Source organism: Phacochoerus africanus, chromosome 8, assembly GCF_016906955.1.
Source record: "Phacochoerus africanus isolate WHEZ1 chromosome 8, ROS_Pafr_v1, whole genome shotgun sequence".
NCBI lineage: Eukaryota > Metazoa > Chordata > Mammalia > Artiodactyla > Suidae > Phacochoerus > Phacochoerus africanus.
This window is the reverse complement of record NC_062551.1, coordinates 103,133,528-103,159,973: the sequence shown is the minus strand read 5'-3', so window position 1 is coordinate 103,159,973 and position 26,446 is coordinate 103,133,528. Positions and strand designations below refer to the sequence as shown.

The window sequence follows — 26,446 nt, the reverse complement described above, 5'->3', positions numbered from 1 at the left end:
TGCTTTACCAACATAATCCAATTTGGTTGGCACTATAAAGATATAAAGCTTGGTAAGGCAGGCAAAATAAAAAGAAAACTCAGAATCTTGAAGCTGAAAGGAAGTACCAGATCATTAAAATAGTCCCCCTTTACTCTCTTCCATTTTACAGAAAAAGAAGTCTGAGGTCCATGGAAGTTCAAAGCTGCCCCAAGTGACAGGGCCAGGACCTGGTGGAGCTGGCACTAGAGCTTATCCAGCCGGTGCTTCCCATCTAGAGTTCTTTCTAGTGCGGTACCGTGTCACTCACAGGTGGTGTGAAAAGAGCAGGCCAGATTATACCGATCTATTTAATTGACCATAATTTGAATCAGCAAGCAGCAAGTTCTTCGTTACCTCCTCCCTACCAGCATCCTCACCATTACTTTAAGATTTCAAAATTCTGTAAAATAATGAGATTCATCTTAAAAGCTTTCTTTTTTGTTGGTCAAAGCTTTTTTTTTTTTTTTTTTCTTTTTTGGCCACGCTGCGGCACATGGAGTTTCTGGACCAGGGGTCAGCTCCGAGCTGCAGTTGCAACCTATGCTGCAGCTGTGGCAATGCAGGATCCTTTACCCACTGTGCTGGGCCAGGGATCAAATCTGCATCCCAGCACTCCCAAGATGCTGCTGATCCCACTGTCACAATGGGAACTCCAGTCAAAGCTTTTCTTTCTTTTTTTTTTTTTTTGTCTTTTTTGTTGTTGTTGCTATTTCTTGGGCTGCTCCCGCGGCATATGGAGGTTCCCAGGCTAGGGGTTGAATCGGAGCTGTAGCCACTGGCCTACGCCAGAGCCACAGCAACGAGGGATCCGAGCCGCGTCTGCAACCTACACCACAGCTCACGGCAACGCCGGATCGTTAACCCACTGAGCAAGGGCAGGGACCGAACCCGCAACCTCATGGTTCCTAGTCGGATTCGTTAACCACTGCGCCACGACGGGAACTCCTTTTTTTTTTTTTTTTGTCTTTCGTCTTTTTTGTTGTTGTTGTCAAAGCTTTTCTTACATCATAAATGATGACAACCAAAAATTCTTGCGTGCCATCTGCCTCTACAAGGATGAAGTCACTAGCCACCTCGGTTGCGTGACCTTCAACACACCCTGAAAGGAGTTCAGGGTGGAGATCAGGAATAAGGAACTCTGTGCTCTCGGAAAAACTGGCAAAACAGGCCTTGAGAGAGCTAGATATTTTTCATGAGAAGATTTTATGAGCCCAATTTCTTGCATTTTCTCATATCTAGAAAAGCACTAAAATCATCAACAGAGACATCTGCTCTTCATGACTAGCAGTAACTTCCCTGTGACTAGCGTCAAGCCTCTGCCAACATGTGTGCTAGATTGTGTGTATCCCCCTTCACCAAAATCACACATATACTGACCTCCCGCCACTTCTTGGGAGCAATTCCTCAAAGCCATCTGACAGGCTGTCTCCTGGGCTATAGTCCTCATTTTGTCCAAAACAAAACTTAACTCACAACTCTTAGGTTTTGCACTTTTTTTTTTTTCAGTGGACAATGAGATAACATAGAAGAAAACACTTTAAATGGAATAATATGAAAAGTACTTTACAAGGATTTTTTTTTTTTTTTTTTTTTGCTTTTTAGGGCCGCACTCACAGCATATGGAAGTTCCCAGACTAGGGGTCGAATCAGAGCTACCGATGCTGGCCTACGCCACAGCCACACGGGATCTAAGCCAAGTCTGCAACCTACACCACAGCTCACAGCAATGCTGGATCCTTAACCCACTGAGCAAGGCCAGGGATGGAACCTGAATCCTCATGGATCCTAATCAGGTTCATTAACTGCTGAGTCACAAAGGGAGCTCCGGATTGTTGTTTTTTAAGGTTTATACTGGTTATTACTTTCTGTATTACCAGATATAAAATATTTGTGACTTCCTTCTCTTTTTTGAAATGGAAAGCAGACAGCTCACTTCATCCTCCTCTCATGAAAATTACGATTGAAACAGTACGTACTTGTTGCCTTTGCTTTCCACCTCTAATCGTGGCGAGTCCTCCGTGGGTACGTAATCTTTGGACCAGGTGAACTCAGAATTTGGAGCCATCTGATCGCATTCAAAGTTCAAGGAAATGATTCCATCATCATCCACACTTACGACAACCTCCTTGGTTCCTAGAAGATTAGAAACAAGGCACTGGTAGTTTCTGGTAGAAATCAATCAAATAAGATTGATCCTTAGAGCAGGGCCTTGAGTCTGTGGAAGTGAAAAGCCCCAACTGTGCACTGTGACTGACAATCCTGCTACAATTTTTGTGTTGTAACATAGAATTAAATGAATGTATCATGTTTCTTAGGTAGTGCCAACACCACGGACAGTACTGTTTGTTTAGGGCTGAAGGAAAATCGGTTGACGTGACCCAAAGGAGAGTTACGAGAGTGGGTTGACCATAACAGGAAGGACAAGGAAAAGGAAAGTCCTTATCAAGTCCTAATTCATGCCTTTTGCTTCAATAATACTGTATCTAACTGGTCATCAAGAAAAGATAGATAAGAGATAAAGAAACCAAAGGGAAATTGAAGGGGAGAAAGCAGAGGTAATAAGAATTGCCTATAGTCATGCGTTCAAAGCTTGTAAATCATTTAAGAATGGAGACAAGTTCTGCTGATCAGGTAACCATAAATTAACTGTAAGATGCTGTTCTAGGTTAGAACAATAAAAACCCCAAAACGATTACTAAACGGTATGTAAATTTAAATGGAAATGAATTTCAAGAGATTTAGATATTTCAAGAAGATTGGTTTTTGTATTTTATAAGAAAACAATTAAGTTAATGTCTTAAACTCTTTTATTTTTGAGGGTTATAATGAATTACATCCACCTTCAGTAGAACAATTCAAAGAGTCTGTATAGCATATAAAATATTCACATCTATGCCTAAATCAAGTTAGAAAGGTAAAATGCTCTTCTCAAATGACGCTCAATTACCAGTCCAACCTTGGTTTGTTTGCATATGTTGGAAAAAAAAGTTTAATTTCAGAAAGGTACAGCTTTATTTTTTAAAAAGTATAAAAAATCTTTTAGTAGGTACTTCTTAAGTGATGAAAGAGTTTCTCTTCCAGACTGCATACTGTTCAATATAACCTGTCAGGGGAAAAACAATTGCAAAACTCCTCTCAGGTGAAGGGCAAAACAAAATACGTGCCCGAGGAGAGATTTGGTTTTTTTGTGTGTGTCTTTTTAGGGCTGCACCCACGGCATATGAAGGTTCCCAGGCTAGGGGTCCAACCAGAGCTGTAGCCACTGGCCTACACCACAGCCACAGCAAATGTGGGATCCGAGTTGCATCTGTGACCTTCACCACAGCTCACAGCAAAGCCAGATCCTTAACCCACTGAGCGAGGCCAGGGATTGAACCGTGTCATCATGGATGCTAGTCAGGTTCATTAACTGCTGAGCCACAATGGGAACTCCCCAAGGAGAGATTTGTGATGTGAGGGCATTGGTTCCCAAGCCTAGCAGTTGATGTAATTTGCATCCTTATCAATGGCAGTATGTGCCTCAATTATAAACCTTCAAAAAGTGATTTTTTAACTCCTGGAAAGCTTAGAGAAGACTAGCTCTAGGAGATTTTTTTTTAAATTACTGAAAACAAACAAACAAATGGTTATTTTCACATTTGGCTATATAGGTAAACAGAAATAAAGATCAATTAAAGATTTAATTGTTGTTTAAGTGAATGTCCACCATGTATTGCTTTTAAGGGCTGTGTCTACTCCACTGGAAGTTGCTGACCTGCATGCGATATTCCCAGTATCGCATGATTAATCCTTACAATCAATTGCTGTATAACAAATAATGAACAAGTGTTCTTATCAAAATTTAAGGTTAACATCTAGAAATGCTGAGGTTTAGAAAGTATTATAATACACAGCATGACTGAAACACAGAATATAAACTGAAAATTTTCTGTGTGTCTGTATTGGTATAAAGAGGAGTGGAGAAGTGATAGAGGTTGACTAAACCTTTCTTGCTAGTTGCATAATATCTACTTTGGAGGCATGACAGATTGTTCATATTAATCACTCATTGTTTTATTTGTAATCTCTTAAAAGGAAGTGAATCATCCATATGCCTGCTGTTTATATGTTGGAGGTATGTCTTTAAGTTTATAGCAGAAAAAAATACTGCTTAGGTTAAGAATCTTGATTTTTTACTAAGGTGAAAGAGTTGACTTTTTTGCAAAGGAGTCAGAAAATGGAAAGAATGTGAACAATATAATTAGCTTTTCTTTCAATTCCATGGATAACCTTTGTACTCTTAACACTTCACTCATCTGGAATCTTGCCCCAAACCAAAAAGTAATGAAAACAAGCCTCTAAGAGCCAGTGTTGATGTGACAAAGTATTCCTGGATACTCTGGAGAATTCCGGATACAATCACTTGGAATCCATACTTAGCTTGAGATGATTTTAACAAGCCTAGTTAGTCGGTTTCTCTCAGTAGATTAAACCCTCAAAAGAGAGGGAAGTAAGAAGCTACTCTCAGGCAGATGAGAATAAGGAAAATGACAGCAAGAAGGGAAGCAAAAAACTGAAAAGTAGCACAAAGACATTATTTAGCAGAGGGATAAATGGCTGGCTCCTCACCCCGTAAGACGTCACTGTGCTGTAACACTGGGCAATAAATAAGGCTGGTACTTATGGCTCTGAGTCACACACAAAAAAGGCAAATAAGATTAAGTATATTGCATCTAAGGAATATGGAAGCTGTGTACTGACACGTGTAATATATTTTATAAGAAATTTCATCAGAGTCTTAAAATGAAATTTTAAAGAATTGATGCTTTAGCAATAAATTCTCAGGTAAATGGAACAACTGGGTATTTAAAACTATAACTTGTCTAAGTTTCTGAATGGCCAGAATTGGTCCTGAACTCATGCAACTTGGAGAATAGAAATACCCTGCTTAGCTGTTGTCTCAGTTGGCACAGTTATTGAGAGAAGAACATAGGGCTGTCTCAATGAATTATTTCGGAAAATTAATTTTTATAAAGAACTTGGAGATCTTTTGTGAAAATATGAAGTGAAACAACAGATGGGTTTTTTTTTTAAGTCCCAGGCAGTATGTATGTTTCTACTTAAACCTATGAATTTTACATCTTTACCTTGTAACTGAGTTTAATGTAAGAGATGTAATAATTTATACTTTTAGAAAACAACATGGTAGTTTTTTGATTAGATTAAAAGTTGTGAAGTGAAATTAAGTAATGGCCTAGAGAAGCAAAATAAGAAGCAGGGATTAGATGTAACATTAGCTAGTATCTGAAAGAGTTCTGCTCATCGGTAAAGGTTTTCTTGATTGATCTTATCAAATCAGGACATGGTAGACAGTATCCATAGTGGGTGAAAGAGAAGCATGAACATTTCTTTAGTTTATTCTGTTCTGGTTTTTTTTTGGTGTGTGTGGGGTGGGGTGGGGTAGGGGGGAGCGCTAGCCCGTGGCATGTTCCCGGGCTAGGGATCCAACCTGAGCTATAGCAGCAATCCCAGCCCCTGCAGTGACAATGTTGGCTCCCTAATCTACCGAGCCACAAGAGAACTCTTTTTTCTTTAGTTTACGCTCACATATCGTGGCTATGATGGGTGCTCTTGGTTGCTTTATTTAAATAAAGGGAAAAATAAAAAATAATTGAAACTATATTTGACTCTTCTGTTTTAAAAATCAAATGCTCATTAGGATGAGTATCTGATTAATTTCTGTTTTTCAAAAGTTGCACTGGCTGTTGATTTTATCAAGAATAGTGTCAAATTCTATAAGGGCAGGGATTTTTGTCTTCTGTATTTTTCCATACATATTTATATGTGTCAGAGACTGGACTGAATTAACAGGTTTAAAAGAGAAATGTCAATTTAGAATTACAATGTTTATTTTATTGGAACTAGCCTTATTAAAGCTTAAGCAAAAAAAGAAAAAAATCTTAAGCATAATATCAATATTTTGATAAACAGACAAGATGAAATAAAAATACCAACAAAGAAAACATTCTAGTCGCAGAGGGTTTCCTACTTAATTTTATGCTCAGACTTCAAAACTTGATCTTCTCCCTGATGGACAATGATGCTTCAACTGGCTGAAAGAATCACTCTAAAAGTGATCATAACCTTGAGCTTTTGAAAAATCAAATTCACTGAATATATTTCAGATACTATGTAAACATATTTCTTGAGCTCTATAACAACTCTCACAAGAAAATAATGTTTACTCAAAATAATATTACAAGGAAAGAATGCAGTTTTAACAATATCAATTATAAATATAAAACTAGGTTATTGTCTTAAAATGTTTAAGGCAACAATTTATAGCTTGTTCTCTATTTGTCACATAAATTACAGTGCTAATGCTCTCATCCTCTTTCAATATGACTTTTCAAATTCCAAGCCTTCTGTTACTGCTCAGCTTTAAATTAATTAACAGGGAGTTCCCTTCGTGGCTTAGTGGTCAACGAAACTGACCAGGATCCATGAGGATGTGGGTTCAATTCCTGGCCTTGTTCGGTGGGTTAAGGATCTGGTGTTGCTGTGAGCTGTGGTGTAGGTCGCAGACCTGGCTTGGGTCCCAAGTTCCTGTGGCTGTGGTGTAGGCTGGCAGCTATAGCTCTGATTTGACCCCTTGCCCGGGAACTTCCATATGCTGCAGGTGTGGCCCTAAAAAGCATAAATAAATAAATTAAATTAGTTAACATAGTTTTTAAAATAAAAGCGTTTTTAAAGAGTGACTTAGTAGACCAAGTATTTTACAATAATACCTAGAATGGAAAATAGACTTCAAGTTGCTCTGGGAAGAAAGGTAGGCGCTTCTGTGTTCTAGGTTTATGCATAGAGAAAAAGGCATTTTGGGGAAATACTTAAAAGAAATTACTCAGGACAATAAAGAATAAAGGAAGGAGTTTAAAAACAAAAAGACATCTCTCAGAAAATTTCAAAGACAAACAATTAAAAAATGAGCTCGGAATTTCTTGTATCTGAAAATAAAGGACATGTTGGATTGTAGATTCCTCTTCCTGTAATAAAGTGATTATGTTAATCTGGAAAGACCACTTTTTCCACATATTAAAGTCTAAGAGGAATTAATAGGGGTGTTCCTTAAATAAAGAGATCCTGGGTACACTGTGGGCAAAAAATTCTACTGAGATTTTACAAAAGATAACATAATATTGAAATGGATGATTCTTCTTATGAATGCTCTAGAAAAACCAAGAGCAATGCACTAACAGCTTTTCTAAGAGGCCCTAGGCTAGCCTACAACACCGCCTGTGGAGATGAACCTGGTGCAGAGTTAGAGAGGAAAAAGGATAGCACAACATCCTCAAATTTTCTTTTTAGAAGGTCCCACAGACCGAGTTTTCACCAAGCACAAAGCTGCTATCAATTCATGGCAGAAATCACAAATGTCTAAAGGGCCATATTCTCTCAAGTTGACTAATGTATGATCAAAAATGGTTCTGGTGCTTAATGCGCAGGCAGCAAGTTTGATGTTCTGCTGTCAAAGTAAAAGAATCCCTATGGATATTCTCATCAGGATGAAAGGCCATCTCACTTTCCTAGAGTTGGGCTGGAAAAGTGGACCCAAATTTTCTTAAAAATAACTTTTGAATCTATTCAAGAACATGAAAAATCAATTAAGGGCAGAGGAGATCTGGCTATAGAAAGTAAAAGAGATAATTTTCGTCTGAAAAGGCATTGAGAAGAGTTGTCGGTAGTCAGCTGCCTCAACCCCAAACAGAGGGCCATTGGTTTGCGTGAGTGGAATGGCATTTTAATCCCACCAGGCCTGCCGCTACCCCCAGCATGTCAAAAACTACTTTCTAATAGGTAACAGAGAACAGTTAGTGAGCGAATACAAGTGAAGTTTTCTGAATTAGCCAGTTGAGCTGGTCTTTAGTAGTCAGCCTGGATTCCTGCTTCAGAATCCTTCAGAATTCCACTTCAAGGCCACTGAACACACACTTGCGCTCTCAGCCCATCGATTTTCAGAAGCTAGGATCAGTTGCCGGTTGTCAGCTCAATCCCAACTCATTATTCCTTCTGGAGTTCCATTCTTCTAACCTGCCTTGCTCCTAGTAACAAGTCCCAGTAACTCAGTCCCTGCTCGGCACTCTGCCTTGTGCCTAGGCTCTCCTGCCCATCACCTCAATTCTCCTGTCCACTGCTGGGTCTCTGGTAAGGATATCTGTAGCCTGTTGCTCTCCAGATCACCTGCCACACCTTGGCAAGTCTCTCTCTTATCTCCTGTCTGACCTGGCTTTCGTGGCCTCCACCTACAGCCCAGGCTTGATACAATCAACACAGATACTATTTGAAAAATATCAAATATCAAGGATTGAAGTGCTTTTTGTGCACTAACAAATCTACGCTAAATATTTTCCAGCTTATTCTTCTTACAGACTTGCTTAGCTCACAGATTTCTCGGTAAGGCATGGCATGCTTAGTCCATTTATGACTCTTGTTACCAGCACGACTGGACTTTGTGGCAGCAGCTGAGCTACATCTGCTGGTATATTTGTCAGCTTCAAAGGGAGACTAGTGATCCTACCAACCCCAGTGGATTAGGTTCACTTTTAACTGAAATTCAAATTACACTTGAGGTATCTCAGATGTATCTGAGGTTTGCTGTTACATGATAAGCTTTATTTTCTACCTGAAACTTTAATAATGTGTTCCAAAAGAGGCTGTTCTGCAATAGAAATCCAAGTTTCACATTCCAAACCTTGAAACCGATAACAGACTCCATCCCTCAACCCCGGCCCCAACCATTTTAGGTTAATAAACACCTGATTAAAAGTGATATATTGGGGAGTTCCCCTTGTGGCTCAGCAGAAATGAATCTGACTGGCATCCATGAGGACTCAGGTTTGATCTCTGGCCTCGCTCAGTGGGTTGAGAATCTGGTGTTGCCGGAGAGCTGTGGTATAGGTTGCATACATTGCTCGGATCCTGCAATGCTGTGGCTTCGATTTGACCCCTAGCCTGGAAACCTCTATATGCTGCAGATGCGGCCCTAAAAAGACAAAAGGAAAAAAAAAGTGATATATTGGTATTTAACAAAGCTAATAAATGCAGACAACCTATGTGCTATATGTAAGTTTGCACAGGGATTTCTGAAAACTCAACACATTGTTTACAGCCTATTCAACTATGGGAAATATTTTGTGAACCCCTAGCTAAGCTCTCGTGGCACCGTGTTGTAAATTCTGCTTTCCCATCAGATCATAAGCCCAATAGGCAATGACAATGTCACATTGTTTGTGGGGCCCACACAGCACCTGACATGTAGTAAGTCTTCAGGAAATGGTGCAGGAATGAATGTGCCTATTGTACATGAAACAAATTTCAGTGTTTCCTGGGTTTTGGGCTCTTTCAACAAGATGCTTCAGGTCAAGCAACTTGACTTTGTGTCTCCCAGGATCCTTTCCTAGGCTTTAGCCAATGGTTCCTAAGTGGGTTAATCTGGTGTTGTTCAGTGTATTGATGTCTGCAGCTGTTGTTTCTAGTTATATTCTGGGAGTAGAAAAACACAAATGACTTTGGGTGCCTTATTCCAAACCTGTGAAACAAAACTCTCCCCCAGGAGCTCACAGCAGACCTGGTTCTGCTGGTAAAGTTGGTGGCTTTATTAAGGTCTTGCCTGGCCACCTGCTGTTCTGAGGCTATTGATGACAATACAAGAAAGCAATTTACACTTTCTTCAGTCACTCAGATTTGGGGTCCACTGCTTAAAGGCTGCTTTTAGCTGATCAATGACTAGACTAAGAGTTTGCTTGTACAATGATTTAAATAATTCTTTCAAGGACAGACTCACACCCGGGCCCTTCTTCATGTCCACTTGGCACCTTATATTTCTGTGGTGTTGGCACCCGAAGGGTCTGAAATCAGTTTCTACAGGAATATGTGTCCTGGTGTCCTTGTGCATTACCTTGTACCTGGCATAAACGTTTTTAGCATTTTTCTGTTTCGTCATGAAGTTCTGCAAAGAGTACTTATATAAGGTATGGCACTCTGTCCAGACGCCCCACCACACTCTGGTATAAGAAGGTCACTTCTGCCACCATACCCAGCTCTAGAGGGTAGTTACAAGAGAAGGTGAAAGCAGGTTATGAAGTAACAGAATGAAAAGGGCAGGTACTTCCTCAAAGGGTACATTTGAAATTCTTGTCAAGCAGCATGAAGTGAGAGCGGAGTTTTCTATGTTTACATTCTTTTCTCATCATAAAAACAAATATTGCATTATATGTCCGCTCTTTATTCCAGTCAGAAAAGAGGATTGGATTAAAGTGAGAGTGCTTGGACTAGAATGAATATAAACTTAAAACAACTGGTTAATCCTTTTTAAAATCCTCTCTCATTTCCACTGCTTTCTTTCATGCAACTTTGATGAATTGAAATATATAGCTTTGAAAAGTGATAGAGATTAAATAAGTATTATATAATGATCTGAAACTATTTGCACAGTGAACACTGTAAACTTTGTTCTCATAACAAAGGGAAAGACTGTCCTAGTTTAATCATGGCATCTTGAAACTGGGAAGTGAGGGCTGCCTCAACTCTATAGATCATTCAGTTCAGACCTCTGTTACTTTCACCTAGGGGTCAGCAAACTATGACTCAGGGGCTAAATCTGGCCCATTGCCTCTTTTTATATGGCCTGCAAGCTAAGAATTTTTTTTTTTAAGAATAGTTTTTACATTTTTTTTTTTTTTCCTTTTCAGGACCACACCTGTGGCATCTGGAAGTTCCCCGGGCTAGGGGTGAAATCAGAGTTATTGATGCTGGCCTACACCACAGCCACAGCAATGCCAGATCCAAGCTGGATCTGTGACCTACACTGCAGCTTGTGGCAATGCAGGATCCTTACTTCACCCACTGATCAAGGCCAGGAATTGAACCTGCATCCCCATGGATACTGTGTCAGGTTCTTAACCCTCTGAGCCACAACAGGATCTCCTGGTTTTCACATTTTTAGAAGTTTTTAAAACCAAAAGAAGATTAATATTTCAAGACATGAAAATTATTTTGAATTTTATAATTAAAATTTCATAATGCATGTAATATATATTACATAATGCACATGTCATGCACAGTGGAGTTTTATTGAAACACAGCCATGCTCACTAGTTTGCGTACTGTCTGTGGTCGTTTTGTGCTACCGCCGAGTTGAGGATTATAATAGGAATCATGAAACTGAGGAGTTGAAAATATTTATTATCTGGCCCGTGACAGGAAAAGTGTACAGACCCCTGGTGTAAGTTACATGAATCCTACTTTTGTTTTAGGGTCATGCTTGCTAACTGGGCTGTTCCAGCTTCCTCTGTGATGGGAAAATATTCTTATGGAAGTTAATGGCCATGGTATAACAGGAATAATGTTTCAGGAATGTACGCTTGAAACAGTTGGTCCATGAAGCATAATTTGGTCAAGAACATCCCTGTTTTTAAGTATGAACCAGAGCAGCCCTGGAAAACTTCAAACTTGGCTCACCCCTGCCCCGAGGTCGGTCCTGTGATGGGGTAGCTGATTTTCATGTCCTATGATCATATTGCCAGTCGGCATACAGTGATGATTTTGAAAATGAGGAAAAGCATAGAAGTAAAGTTGAATGTTCCTTTGGTATCTTACACAGATGAGATTAACTCTAATGAAAAAGTAAAAGCCCACCTGGACGAGTTTCTGCCACAACAGGCCCAGCCAGGTCAGACGGCTTCCCAACACCTGCCTGGTTTATGGCTCGGACGCGGAACACGTAGCTGACACCCTCCTTGAGGCCTTGCACCTGGAAGAAGCAGGTGTAGAAGTGATGGGAGCTTTTGTATCATTGGAAGAGAAGTGCCCTTCCTCTGTGGTGATGATATAGTTATATAGCACAAATGGCACAGGACTTGGGTTCTAAACCTGATTCTGTCAAAGACTAAGTCCATGGCTTTAGCTAAGGCCTTCTTCTCTCTATACCATCTGTAAGTAGATGTTTCCAAGATTCCTTGCAATTCAGATGTTTTCTATTTTAGACAGTTTAACAACCACCAGCATGAGAAACAGGGGACTGATACATGCATGCTTTAAAGGAGTTAGCCACCTTACTCTTTGGTCAAAAGACAAAATACAAAGTGTCACAGAGCAGGAGTTCCCGTCATGGCTCAGTGGTTAACGAATCCAACTAGGAACCATGAGGTTGTGGGTTCGATCCCTGGCCTTGCTCAGTGGGTTAAGGATCCAGCGTTGCCGTGAGCTGTGGTGTAGGTTGCAGACACGGCTCGGATCCTGCGTTGCTGTGGCTCTGGCATAGGCCAGTGGCTACAGCTCCGATTGGACCCCTAGCCTGGGAGCCTCCATATGCTGCAGGAGCGGCCCTAGAAAAGGCAAAAAAAAAAAAAAGAATTTTAAGGGTAAAGGCCTTTATAAAAGCTCCCTGGCCAGGTTACTGTCCCGCAGCACCAGGGTGATGGGGGAGGACCTGGGAGTCCTACCCAGTTCCCCCCATCCTCTGGGAAGCCCCTGGCTACCTCCATGGAAGGGCAATCCCATTTCTGTGGGAATCTCCCAGTAGGGCTGTGGGGCCCAACACCACCTGCCTCCCCCACAGCACCCCTGCCTCCCCCAGCACCCCTGCCTTCCCCATTGCACCCCCAAACTGAGGTCTGAGGACCCGCAGGCCGCTCAGGTATCGTGTCCTCCTCATGTGCAGGGAGGTGACAGTGAGCTTTCCCATGGCAGTGGTGGCCCCTGATGGCTTTCAGCTGTCGCCGCGTCTGCAAGAGGGGCTGGAAACTTGGTCAACATGCGGGCCATTGAAACCAGAAACCCTATGGCGATGGCGGTGGAGGTGCAGGGGGCGGGGTGTGGAGAGGAAGGCGTCCGTCGCTCCAGGGAGGTTTCCTAAGTTATGAGCTGGCTCCAAAGTCATACCACCCTCAGCGAAAAGGATGAAGTGCCTTGGAAAAGCGGGAAGGTTCTTACACCCAGCTGGGCGGTGAGGGGCTAAGGGCTGGGGTGGGGTGGGGGTCCCTCATCTACTAGCATCGGAGCCTCAGCCTCGTCCTGAAGGGTTTCATGTGGGCTGTTGTCTCCTGGCCCCAACAAAACCCCAGAGCAAACATATTTTCACATTCAATCCTAAATGCTCAGAGGGACCACGTTTTTCTGAGATTACACATTTTTCCAACATTAGGCTGTGCTCGAGCATGCAAAACGAGGTGGAATTTTTCTTTCTTTGCCTATAGTTTCTGGGACCACACAGAGGATGCTTTGGGTAGGCAAGACGCTGGAGGGCTGAGGGCTGGCACAAATGTGGATCGAATTAGATGCTTAGGCTACCTTCTTACCCAGCTTGTGGGGCCTTCTGGAACTTTCCTGGGGGGTGGTGGGTGGGAGGTGGGGGAGGGGTCACTTCAGTTTATGGCAATTGCCAGAGAGAGACTGGCTTTTTCTTTCTTTTTAAAATTTATTTTATTTTAAAATTTTAGTTCATTTCCAATGTTGTGTTAGCTTCAAGTGTACAGTGGTGTGGTTCAGTTATACTGTGGTTCTGTGGTTCAGTTATACATATACATATGTTCTATTTCAGATTTTTTTCTGTTATAAGTTTATTACAAGATATTAAGTATAGTTGCCTGTGCTATGTATACAGTAGGTCTTTGTTGTTTACTTATGTTATATAGAGTTGTGTGTATGTTAGTCTGGCTTTTTCTGGGCTCTGGGAGGGCCATGTGGGTATGGGGGGAACGTGGGTTAAAGTCCAGCTTCAGGAATTCCCGTCGTGGCTCAGTGGTTAACAAATCTGACTAGGAACCATGAGGTTGCGGGTTCGATCCCTGGCCTTGCTCAGTGGGTTAAGGATCTGGTGTTGCCATGAGCTGTGGTGTAGGTTGCAGACACGGCTCGGATCCTGTGTTGCTGTGGCTCTGGTGTGGGCCGGCAGCTGCGGCTCCAAGTGGACCCCTAGCCTGGGAACCTCCATATGCCACAGGAGCGGTCCTGGAAAAGGCAAAAAAAAAAAAAGTGTCATAGATCATATAGGCTGCCTCTTCCTGGCTCTTTTGAAATATTCTATGAATAATTTCAGATAAAATTTCTGGCAACAGAAAGGAATTACAAGCACAGATCACAGATCACCTTCCATCTATTTAAAAGAATGTTAAAACACTAGAACAAAACCAAAAATTGTCCCTATAAATTTAATATAGTTATTTCTCACTACTAAATATACAAGTAGTTAACATGACTGTGATTTTTACTAATTTTTGAATAGTCAAAATGTATTCAAATTCCAAATCCCACATTTTCTTGGAGTTTCCATTGTGGCTCAGCTAAAATCAATCTGACTAGTGTCCATGAGGATGCAGTTTCAACCCCTGGCCTTGATCAGTAGATTAAGGACCCAGAGTTGCTGTGAGCTGTGGTGTAGGTTGCAGATGTGGCTCGGATCTGGCATTGTTGTGGCTGTGGCTATGGTGTAGGCCGGCGGCTGTAGCTTCGATTTGACCCCTAGCCTGGGAACCTCCGTATGTTGCGAGTGCGGTCCTAAAAAGCAAAAAGAAAAAACACACAAAAAATCTTCACATTTTCAATCATCAAGATGTTTGCTGAGGACCTATATTACATGTGTGCCACCGAGCTCAAGTTAGCATAAGAAAAGTAAAACAGAGTTCTCGTCATGGGTCAGTGATTAACAAGCCTAACTAGGAACCATGAGGTTGCAGGTTCAATTCCTGGCCTTGCTCAGTGGGTTATGGATCCAGTGTTGCCGTGGCTGTGGTGTAGGCTGGCAGCTGTAGTTCCAATTCAACCCCTAGCCTTGGAATCTCTATATGCCATGGGTGTGGCCCTAAAAAGCAAAATATATATATATAGTCAATATTTTATAAAAATTATCTTTTTTTAAAAAAATGTGACTTTTAAAGCTATATTGTATTTTAAGGAGTAAATTTTTTTCCCATAATGTTGTGATGGAGATGAACATCCACAATGTGATTTAAATCAAATTAGCTAGAGTACATTTAATCAACTAAGCGAAGTGTTTTTGACCATGCATTTAAAAGAGCTATGTATTAAACTGTTGGGTTTTCAATCTAATTATTTGATTATATTGTGTTTATGATAATAGAATGTCACTACTTATATAGTGACAACTTTCGTTGGAGATAATGGAGGTTTTTGAAATGGATTTTAATCTGTAAACGAGCTTGAATTTAGGCACAGGCTAAATACATAGAGTTAGATGTATTTAAAGTCTATGTTTAGAAATAATGCCAGGCAACTGTGGACTTACTGAAAGGAAAAGAAAACATTTCCTTGTGGTGACAAAAATAGACCAGCTCCCGGGTGCCTGCCACATCTGCACCTGCCACTTAGGTAATACGTGGCTGTGAGTCAGAATTCTGCAACACGGCGCAGGAAGTGGATCCATGTCCTGGTGTCTGGTTGCTGGGGTGACAGGCACACCCTCCACCATCCCCTCAGGGGCAATGACTGCTGATGTAAGGCACTGGAGATGCACAATCTATGCACACATCTGTTTTCCTTTACTTGGATTTGCTTTCCTTCCTTATAATTTTCGAAACAATCGCATTCCCTTGCCTCCTCCACCCAAGTGCCTTCTTCATCCACCACTTCCAATTATTCCCCCCCTTCGCACCACATTGTCTCAGCTGATTGCATTTACCAATCAAAAAGGAAGCATGAGGTCTGTTGGTTAAACCTTTTGGTGGAAAGTAATGCATTTTTCATTCTCTCTAGGAACCCCTAGGCACTTGGTGCCAACATGAATGGGGCAGAAACTAGTTAGACCATTACATTCTGGTGCATAAAACCTGCTGTTCCTGGAGCTCTATCTCCTATTCTCAATTAAGTTCACCATACTGAACTTCTTTTTTTTTTTTTTATTTGTCTTTTTGCCTTTTTTCTTGGGCCGCTCCCATGGCATGTGGAGGTTCCCAGGCTAGGGGTCTAATCGGAGCTATAGCTCCCAGCCTACACCACAGTCACAGCAACTCAGGATCCGAGCCGTGTCTGTGACCTACATCATAGCTCACGGCAACGCTGGATCCTTAACCCACTGAGCAAGGCCAGGGATCGAACCCACAACCTCATGGTTCCTAGTTGGATTCGTTAACCACTGCGCCACGACGGGAACTCCCAGACTGAACTTCTTAACATGTACACTTTTTTCTCCACTTCAGGCTTGAAATTTTTCTGAGTACAAAACATCTGGAAAAGTGACTCCGCATCAAAATGGGTGTGGGCATCACAGGACATCTTTACTTTTCTTCTTCGTGCCTTTACGTTTAGATTTGTCATCATAAGCACATGTCCATTTTATAACCAGAAAAATCAGTAATTCTATTTTCACTTTAAAAAACTGTGGTTAGGACTTCCTGTCATGGCTCAGGGGTTAACAAATCTGACTAGCATCCATGAGGACACAGATTCGATCCCTGGCCTCGCTCAGTGGGTTAAGGATCTGGCGTTGCCGTGAGCTGTGGTGTAAGGTCACAGGTGTGGCTGTGGTATAAGCGGCCACTACGGCTCTGATTCGACCCCTAACCTGGGAACCTCCTTATGCCTGGGGTGTGGCCCTAAAAAGACAAAAGACAAAACAAAACAAAACAAAAACAGAACTGAGTTTAAATGCTAAAGTCATTTTCTTACAGAAAGTTTACCTTCTGGTTTGTGAGGGGCGCTCAGCCTCAGCTTGTCTCTCTCTCCCCTAAATGTCCCTTTCTTTTTCTTTTCTTTTTTTTTTTCCAATGAATGAGTGACATTAACCATTCTTTGATGTATTAAAGGCTGTTATTCTCTCTTCCTGCCTGTCTTTTCTGGGCTCCTGGTCCCCTTTGCCTGGCTTCTCACCCTTGTTTGGCTTCATGTGAGTCGGGCTCTTGTGTGCCATGGCAGATTGTGGGTTTGGAAGTCACTCTGCCCATAAACACACCACCCCCACCTAGGATGTGTCCAGCCTTTATTTCACACTGGCCTTTGGGGGGCGTCTTTTTATCTAGAGGCCTCCTGACTTAGCTGGAAGCCAAACAGCATCCTAGGCTCCAGACCTTCCTCAACCTTTTCTCTTCCTCTTGAAACGTGACCTTCCTTATTTCCTCACGGTTTTGTAAAGGAGAGAGAGTTCACTGGCGTGTGCTAGGCTGAGTTAACGGCGTGTTGGATGTAATGGTTTAAGGGTCATCTCTCCATGAGGATATATTTACATTTTTTATAGGAACTATAAATGCCTTCATCCCAGACAGTGGCTGACAGACGGTATGGACGGCAGAGGCAGCTTGACACGAAAAATCTCTTAAACCAGGTACACTCTGAAAACCCTCCAAGGCCCACCCTCTGGCCAGTGGCCCATTCTGCCAACAGATAAGGCAGCACACTGAATGCATTGTGCAGTTGTCTGTGGGAGCTTGGCCACACAGTTGCACTTCATTCTAAGTAGTAAGAACCGGAGTCCTCTTCCCCACAGCTTCTGAGGCCCTATTGTGGATTCAGGGTCTCCAGATGGCACTGCCAACAACAGGGAAAAACATTCCTTTGAGATTTCCCTTTGGTACTAGTGACTAGTGAGTCATTGACTATGGCTGACCAGTCTTCAGTAGACTGAGTTAGAAACTGGTTCAGTTAGAACACTTGGAAGGTAATGACAGATAAGGGTGAGGATAAGGTCGAAAGTTGAGTGAACTCCTTCCTCCAGCCTCTGAGAGCTCACGTGAGCACAGGTGTGAGGGCACAGGTGAGGTCAGGCAGGGCATGACTCAAAAGGATCAGCAGTTAAAGGCGTATGGGCGTGAATGCTATAAAAATAGCACCCTCAAATCAAAAACCACCTCAAAAAAATTAGAGGTAGGAATGAGAAAGTCACCGTCTTAAGACCATGAGTAACAACAATGACAGGCAAGGAGGGAAAGAGAGCGAACTTGGGGATGTTTTCCAAAGCCTGGCTGAGGGAATCGAGTTAGATCACAACCAAATTGCTTTAAGCATCAGAAGCTTCCCCAAACTCCAACCACTGCGAAATGGGATCCTACCAGGCGCCCAACATAAGATATAGACCAAAGAAGAAAGGTTCTGTTTGATCTCACTAACTTCATTTTACTTTTTTGTCTTTTAAGGGCCGCACCCATGGCATATGGAGGTTCCCAGGCTAGGGGCCGTAGCTGCCTGTATATACCACAGCCACAGCAATGCCAGATTGGAGCTGTGTCTGTGACCTACACCACAGCTCACAGCAACGCTGGACTCAACATACTGAGTGAGGCCAGGGATCAAACCTGCATCCTCATGGATACTAGTTGGGTTTGTTACCATTGAGCTGTGACGGGAACTCTGATCTCGATAACTTCAAAAGTTAATATTTTTAGAAGAAACTTCTTTTTCTCTTTTCCTTTGTCTTAAAAAAAAAAAAAAAGTTTCTTGGAGTTCCCATTGTGACTCAGCAGGTTGGGAACCCAACATGGTGTCTGTGAGGATACAGGTTCAATCCCTGGCCCTGTTCAGTGGGTTAAGGGTCCAGTGTTGCCATGAGCTGTGGTGTAGGTCTCAGATGTGGCTTGGATCCAGCATTGCTGTGGGGCAGCTGCAGTGCCGAACTGTCCCCTAGTCCAGGAACTTCCATATGACACAAGTGTGGCTACAAAAAGAAGAAAAAAAAATGGTTTCTCAAACCATGAGCGTCCTTTTACCTTCAGATACGTGTTTTTAAGAGCCGCCTCATTGAGTCCTCGCCAGTGGTCCTCTTTGGCATTGGCTTCCTTCATGTCCACAAAGTAGCCAGTGACGGGGGTCCGTCCTGAGTGGATGGGAGGCTTCCACTGCAGAACCAGGGACGTATTCCTGACTTCACTATACTTGAGGCTGTGTGGTGGTCCTGAGAGGGAGAGAGAGCCCAGTGTGTGACAATCATAATGGAAACAAGAAAACTCCAATATGTGTAAACCTAGCACCACAGGTTTACACATACAGATTCAGCACTTACAGCTGAATCTGAGGCTGGTGTTCTTCTTTTGTAAAATCTATCATTCCAACAGAAATAGGTATTTTGTGGTCATTTCATATCAAGTTTCCTCAGCAGCTCTACATCAGCCCGTTAAGCCCATAAATGGGCAGCAAGTGGTTAAGGCCAGTTCAAGGTGCCCTCCAGCGGCTGGATGAAGCCTTGACTCCAGGCTGTTGCCAGGCCTGTGTTCCTCACCTTTTATCAGAATGGTTTGATGTAGTTGCAGATTCAGTTTCAGATTATTTGGGGATGACAATCCGAAAACTCCCCCTAATCTCCAGTAGGATAAAGAAAGTAACTTTATTTGATGGCATAAGAATATAGAAAAAGAAAAATATTGCAAAATAGCTCCTCACTGGAGGGTAGTCTTTTCTGTAAAGCATGTATCCTGTATAGGGGTAAAAACCAACTGCCGTTATGCTTTACAAAGACCTTACCCCCAAATACAGTCAATCCCATGGGCCTTAAATCTGTGCTAAACCCTGCCAGGTACTTCACATTCTTTTCTCTCATTCATTCCTAAGATAACAGAAAGCTCAGAGAAGACAAGGAACTCGATCAACCTGTTCAGGAGGGAAACCAAGTGTTCCCTGTGTGTATGCTCTTTGCACTCCTGGGAGAGTCCCAACTACCTAGCATGTGATATGGTTATTTATTTTCTTTCTTCCCTTTTTTTTTTTTTTAAATAACAAGTGATTTCTAACCAACCAGTCAAAATCACCTGGACTGACTCACAGTGGCCTGAGAGCCAATTACAAATGCAGACTCTATGGTCTAGACTTTGGCATTTTGCAATTGATCGCTTGATATTTGTTGGGCCCTTTACCTTGGCTTAGCAGTCACAATGAGTCACCCTTGTCTCCCGATGATGCCTTGTGTGGAAATAGGTTTAAATAATCATGCCAGTACTTTGCCCTGGTGTGGTGTGTTCCGTTTTGCAAAGGGCTTTCACAACCATCGTTCTGTATCGCCCTCAGGAGCCAGAGAGGCACCCAAACAGGTGCCCTGCTCCTCAGAAAAGGACCACTGTGCTGCTTCCTGGCCCCTCTTGTCTAGGAAGGAGAATAGCTTGTTTCCCACCCTATTGGCCACTTACTACCTGTGTGAACTCCTGGGTTTCAGAACCTGAGTCTTTTTCTTCATCTGTAAAACAAAGGGATGATAAAACGTTCTAAGTGCTCTAGTCTATCATCAAGCTTTCCTGATTCATGGCTTGCCCAACACTTTTCAGTAACTCAAGGGTGGATATGGGAAAAGAGAGGTCGGGGGCTGGAGGCCTGTCCTGTTCTTTTCTCCTGAGTTGGCAGCACTCACCCTGCAACCTCTTTTGCCAACTTTATCTTTCAAACCATTTTTCACAGATCTGCTCAGAATTTCTTGGTCTCTAGTAACTCATTTTTAACTTTATTTAGGAATTGCAAGAATTTAAAAACAGATCTGCTTTTGTGTAGTGTAAAAAGACTTTAAATATCATCGGCTTCAAGAAGGTGCAAGGAAAGGCAGTGTGTTTGCCTCGTGTTTACTGAAGCTGAGTGAGCACTTGAACTTCTCTTGAGTTTCTCTTGTGACCTTTTTATTTACACTTGATAGAGACGTGGTGCAGATGAACTCTCACTAAGTAAAGGCAAAACCAGGGTTCTCCAAGGGCGCTAAGGCTTCAAACAGAGGGAGTGGGTAGCACTGGGACCAGGGCTGGGTTCACCCAGTAAGCCCAGTGTGGCCTTGTGTCCTAATGTGGTTGATGCTGGTGACATAGCAGTTGTTATATACAACTGAATATCAAACCCAAGTGGGAGAATTTAGTCATCCTGTGGTACCAAATATTTGGGTCTTTGAAGTTAGTGCTATTGGAAGCAGAATAAAACCATCCACCAAATACATTAATGTTTCCAGTCTGACTCTTAATGGCCTAGTAAATTTGTTTGAATGCAATGCTTACATTTGTTCAGTGCTGCAGCCATATTAAAATTAAAAGTATAGGTAAATATTTCTGGCTTCTCCCTACTTTCTTCCTTGCTCAGCCAACCATGATGACAACCTCCAAAGGACAGTGTCTCCAGTCCAGTCTCAGGATCTTTATTGTGATGCAGAGTTGGGAAAACGTATGCATAGGAAGGACTAGAGAGGTAAGTGGAAAGATATGAGAGGAAAGAGGCCAGGACTTAAGCCCTAGGCAGGCACCTTAGGTCCTCTGTATGATGAAGAGCTGAAAGCAGGGAGGAGACAACAAGAAAGGGAGGCCATGGGGTCTGGGGAGGGAGCTGGGAGAGGTTGATAACAGAGAGGCCCCAGAGCAGCAAGAATGCATGACAACCCAGGAGTGCAAGAAGAGGTTTTTTGAGAAGTTTTGCTGGGGGTGTGTGAATTGGGTGCCATTTAATGGCCTTACAAAAAGCACAAGCGAAGATTGGAATTCCTTTTAATGATCCAGTGGCTTCCATCCTTCCTATTCCACACAAAGGCTGAGCTATGAGGATGCTAGGATTTATTTGGACTATAAGAAACTCACATTCAGTTTTATATTGGCACCTATTATTTAACAGTATTGTAAAAATATCTTATGCAAACACAAGGGGCCAAGAGAATTCACTTCCCTTAAAAGTTGTCCAAGTATCACTCAAATTTAGTTCTAAGTTGTAGGTTCTACTGCAAGGAACTCTGAGCCTCAGTGCTGAGACACGGTCATCAGGGTTTACCTGGAACAGCAATGGTCCACTCTTCACATTTGAAGCTTGCGCTCACTGCCGAGGGCTCTCCCAACCCAGCGATGTTCATGGCTGCCACTTGGAACTGATACACCATGTTTTCCTTCAGGTTGCTAATCTGCAGCATGGATACCATCATGGAGAGTGAACATTTCAGGTTTGTTTTTCTAGTGGTTCAACATCTTATTTATTTACCTCCTGTGTTGGACATGCTCTAGGCTGACCCTCAATGAGTCACACTGTTTTGTAATCTCACTCTAACTATGGGTGAAACCTGAGACTTGCTTCTAGCCAACAGAACAGGGTAGGGGGATTGCATGGGTTAAACCTGAGACTTGCTTCTAGCCAACAGAACAGGGTAGGGGGATTGCATGGGTTAAACCTGAGACTTGCTTCTAGCCAACAGAACAGGGTAGGGGGATTGCATTAACCTCTCCCAGCTCCCTCCTATAGTTAAATCATATGGCAAAGGAGGGATATTGAATATGTAATTAAGATCCCTAATCAGTTGATTTTTGAGCTAATCAAAAGGGGAGAGGTTATCCTGGGTGTACCTGAATATGATATGGTGATTTATAATAAGAAATATGTATTTGCTCCTATTCCTGGCACAGAGCTCCTAAAGCCTTTGGCATTTCCTAAGTGATGAGCGATAAAGTGTCTTTTGCTGTGTTGATGAGGTGACTTTTGGAAAGTCCCTAAGGATGGGGACCGGTGGCCAGGGGAGCCAATCATGTTAGTAGAGAGTGAGGACTTTAAGCCTTATCCCAGACTTCTGGACCTCTGGGGAGGGAAGATGGACTGGATATTGAGATCAGTCACTAACAGTGATGATTTCATCAATCATGTCTATGTAATGAAGCATTCATAAAACCCCAAAAGAACAGGGTTTGGAGAGCTTCCAGGTTGGTGAACACCTGGAGGTGCTGGGAGAGTGGTGCTCTGGAGAGAGGATGGAAGCCCCACGCCCCTTCCCCATACTGGGCCTATCCATCTCTTCCACCTGGCTGTTGCTGATTTATACCTTTTATGATAAACTGATAATCTAGTGAGTAAATTGTTTCTGAGTTCTGTGAGTCACTCTAGCATATTAATTGAACTTGAGGAAGGGGTTGTGGGAAACTGATTTATAGCCAGTGGGTCAGAAGCACCGATGACATCCTGGACTCTCAACTGGCATCTGAAGTGGGGGCAAGGGTTGTCCTGAGGGGCTGAGCCCTTAACCTCTTGGATCTGATTCCACCTTCAGATAGACAGTGTCAGAATTGAGTTAAATTGCGGGACATCCAGCTGGTGTCCGGAAAGCGTTGTGTGATAGTAGTGTAAGAACAAAGCAGAAACACACAGGAGGAAGAGTTTTTCCAAAGGACTGACTTATTCAGGTAGAAACTCTTAACATGGGGTTTGGGGCCTTCCTCAAGAGAAACACTGTCTTGATGGCCTTGAAGAACCAAGTGCTATTTTCCAAACTGCTTAGACACTCACACTTGGAGAAGGACAGCCTTTAGGAGCTGAGAGCTGCAGATATACAGCTGCAAGGAACTGAACTCTGCCAACAACCAGAATGTACTTGGAAGAGGATCTCAAGCTTTAGATGAGAACGCAGCCCAGCTGACACCTAGGTTGCAGCCTTGTGAAACACTGAGCAGAAGACCCAGCTAAGCCATGCCCAGACTCCTGACTCAAGGAAACTGTGCTATAACAATTACGGAAAGTTTGTGGAAGTTTGTCATACAGCAATAATGTACGTATAGATGAAAATTAAATGAATTCTAAGCTTGGAATCAAAATATTCAAATTCTTATAATATTTCTGCTCTTTACTGAGTGACCTAATATTTTCTACATCCCTCAGTAAGAATTAGGTTGTTGCAAGGGTAAATATATGTAGTAAAATAGTAACTGGGAAAACATTTGCAAAATAGAAACAATAGAATACGTTAATGTGAAAAAAAATCCATGGACTATTTAATCCTTTGAACATTGAACATGCTTAATAAATGGAGTTACTGATAGAACAAGCTGAGTTAATAAGGCTTACCTATTGCACAATTTAAACCAAGACAAATCTATATTCATGATCCAGTCTACATCTGAGTTTTTCTTGGCCATGCCCGTGGTATGTCAAAATTCCCAGGCCAGGGAACAAACCAGACCACAGCAGCAACCTGAGCCACTTTGGTGACAATACCAGATTCTTAACCTGCAGTAAGTGAACATCTTAGGACCACAAGTGAACCTTAGATCCTTAGGGCTACGAGTGAACATCTACATCTGATTTTATCATGAAGTCATAAGTTCATCCAAAAGGTGAGTCTTGCAGTTATTTAGGGTGTAAGCAGAATATAATGGACATGTGTTATAGTGACCGAATAATATAAACACCTTTTTTGATTTTATACTCTCTCTCTTTCTCTCTCTCTCTCTTCCACCCTTTCAGAAGGGAAATGTTTCTTAGTTAAGGGAAACCATGTCATATATAACTTGGATCTAAAAGCACCAGGAGAACGGAGTTCCTGCTGTGGTTCAGCAGGTTAAGAACCCCACCAGTATTCATAAGGGTGCAGGTTTGACCCCTGGCCTCCCTCAGAGGGTTAAGGATCTGGCGTTGCCACAAGCTGCAGTGCAGGTCACAGATGCAGCTTGGATCCAGCATTGCTATGGCTGTGGTATAGGCTGGCAGCTGCAGCTCCAATTTGACCCCTAGTGGGGGAACATCCATATGCCACAGGTGCAGCCCTAAAATAAAAAAAAAAATAAATAAAAGTACCACGGTTTCTTTGGACCCTATTAGTATGACCATAAATTCCAGTTTTCCCAGGACTACAGGATTTCCAAGGACGTAGGACATTTAGTGCTAAAACTTTGAGAGTCCCAGGCAACATGGAAAGATTGGTTACCCTATGCTTAGAAGAAAGGTTGTGGCATGGGACTTCTATTTCTGGTAATGGTGAGCTAGCTTATTTAGATTAATTTTCCAGCTTAAAAGAATTTAAAACACTACATAAAAATATCTAAACATCTTCTAAAAAGCATCAAATCAGTGTCAAGATGTTACAGAATGACTGAGCCAGAATGAAGGGAAATAGAGAGCAAAGACAGATGAATGGAACCCAGAAGTGGCTTTTGCCTTGGGGATATTTGCCAATAGAGGAAATTTTGACTTTGGTTTTGCAAGGAATGGGACTTAGAAATCGAAGTCCAGAGGCAACCTAAAAGGGGATAATAAAAGGGAACCCTTTAAACATTAAGCTGGAATCCCAGGGGGATTTATTCTTTCGGGGTAAAGTTGAATCAGGAATAAACTTGCCTTCATATAGATTTTCAATGTAAATTAACATCACTTGATTGTTCAAAAATACTAAAAACTTGTACTTAAGAAAGAACTGAACAGGTGGTATCCCCTGGCACTTTGCAGAGGCAAATACAATCCTCTCTAGAGAAAGGCATTTTCATCCAAGACCTCAAATTATTCATGAATGATATTTTAAGGACAACAAGAAGCATACAGAGATAACCAAGTACAGAAAACAGGATACCGTCAGCCATACCACAAAAGCAATGATAGCAGTCACAGACCTGCAAAGACAGTAGATGGTGGAATTTTCCGAGACTGATTATAAAAATAGCTATGCTTACTATGTTTTAAATATAAAATAGAAATTAAAAATATGTGCAGGAGATAGCAAACTATAAAATATGTAAAATGTGACCTATAAGAAACAGAAAATACAATGAGAAAAAAAATAATGGATGTGTTTAATAGGAAATTAGATACAAAGGAAGAGAGAATTTGTAAACTGAGAGAAAGTCAGAAGAAATTATATGGAAATTATACAGCCATGAAAGATAGAATAAGCATGTCAAACATATGTTTAATCAGAGTTTCAGGAGACATAGGGGACAGAGAACAGGGCACCAATAGTATTTTAGGAGACAATGGCTTACTACTTTCCAGAAAGATCTGCCCGAAAAATCTAACCCAAAGATTGGAAATCCTCCTCTCCACAAAATCCTAGGCAAATGTGTTTTTTTAAAAAAAAACAAACAAAGCAAATCATAACCCTATACCTTGATTGATAATATTTTAAATGTAGAATACCAAAGAGATAGTGAAAATATTAAAACTTGTCCAAGAAAAAAGACAAATTACCCTCAAATGAGCAAACAGACTAAGAGATGACATGTAAGTGGTAAGAATGAGCCAGAAGATAGTGGAATTAATCTTTCCAAAGCAGGAAAGAAACAATTATATAATGTTTTACCCAGAAAAAAATATTATTAGAAACTGAGACAAAAAAGAAATTTTCAAATAAACATAAATGAAAAGGGTACTTGCTCTTAGAATACCCTTACAAAAAAGGAATTCTAAAATATTTACCTGACAAAAGGAAAGTAATTTTAGATAGAAGGTCAAGGATGAGAAATTAAAAGCAAATAACATGTTAAATATGTAGGTAAATCTAAACAATTATTGATTCTATAAAACAATAATAACAATGCTTTTGGATTAACAAAATAATTAAAATACACACACAGGTGGGAATAGGGTAAACGAATTCAAGTATGCCAAGGGCCTTATGTTTCTGAGACAAGGGTAAAACAATGGAATAACCTCAGACTCCATTAAGTTTGCTCATTGTAATTTCTAGAGTAACCACCACAAACAAATGCAGAAACCCCAAATCTATAAGGTTTAAATATAGTGTGGGGGGAAA

The 26,446-nt window shown here is 41.7% G+C and overlaps 1 protein-coding gene across 1 annotated transcript in view; it reads right to left on the bottom strand.

Moving 5' to 3' along the window:
* MYOM1 (myomesin 1) overlaps positions 1–26,446 on the bottom strand; it is a 144,318-nt gene that overhangs the window by 28,899 nt on the left and 88,973 nt on the right. The window contains exons 19-22 of the mRNA XM_047793800.1: positions 21,721–21,847; positions 18,711–18,895; positions 11,695–11,809; positions 1,998–2,154 (exon numbers count right to left, since the gene is read on the bottom strand). Of these exons, the coding sequence (XP_047649756.1) occupies positions 1,998–2,154; positions 11,695–11,809; positions 18,711–18,895; positions 21,721–21,847 (584 nt within the window). The remainder of the gene's footprint in view (positions 1–1,997; positions 2,155–11,694; positions 11,810–18,710; positions 18,896–21,720; positions 21,848–26,446) is intronic.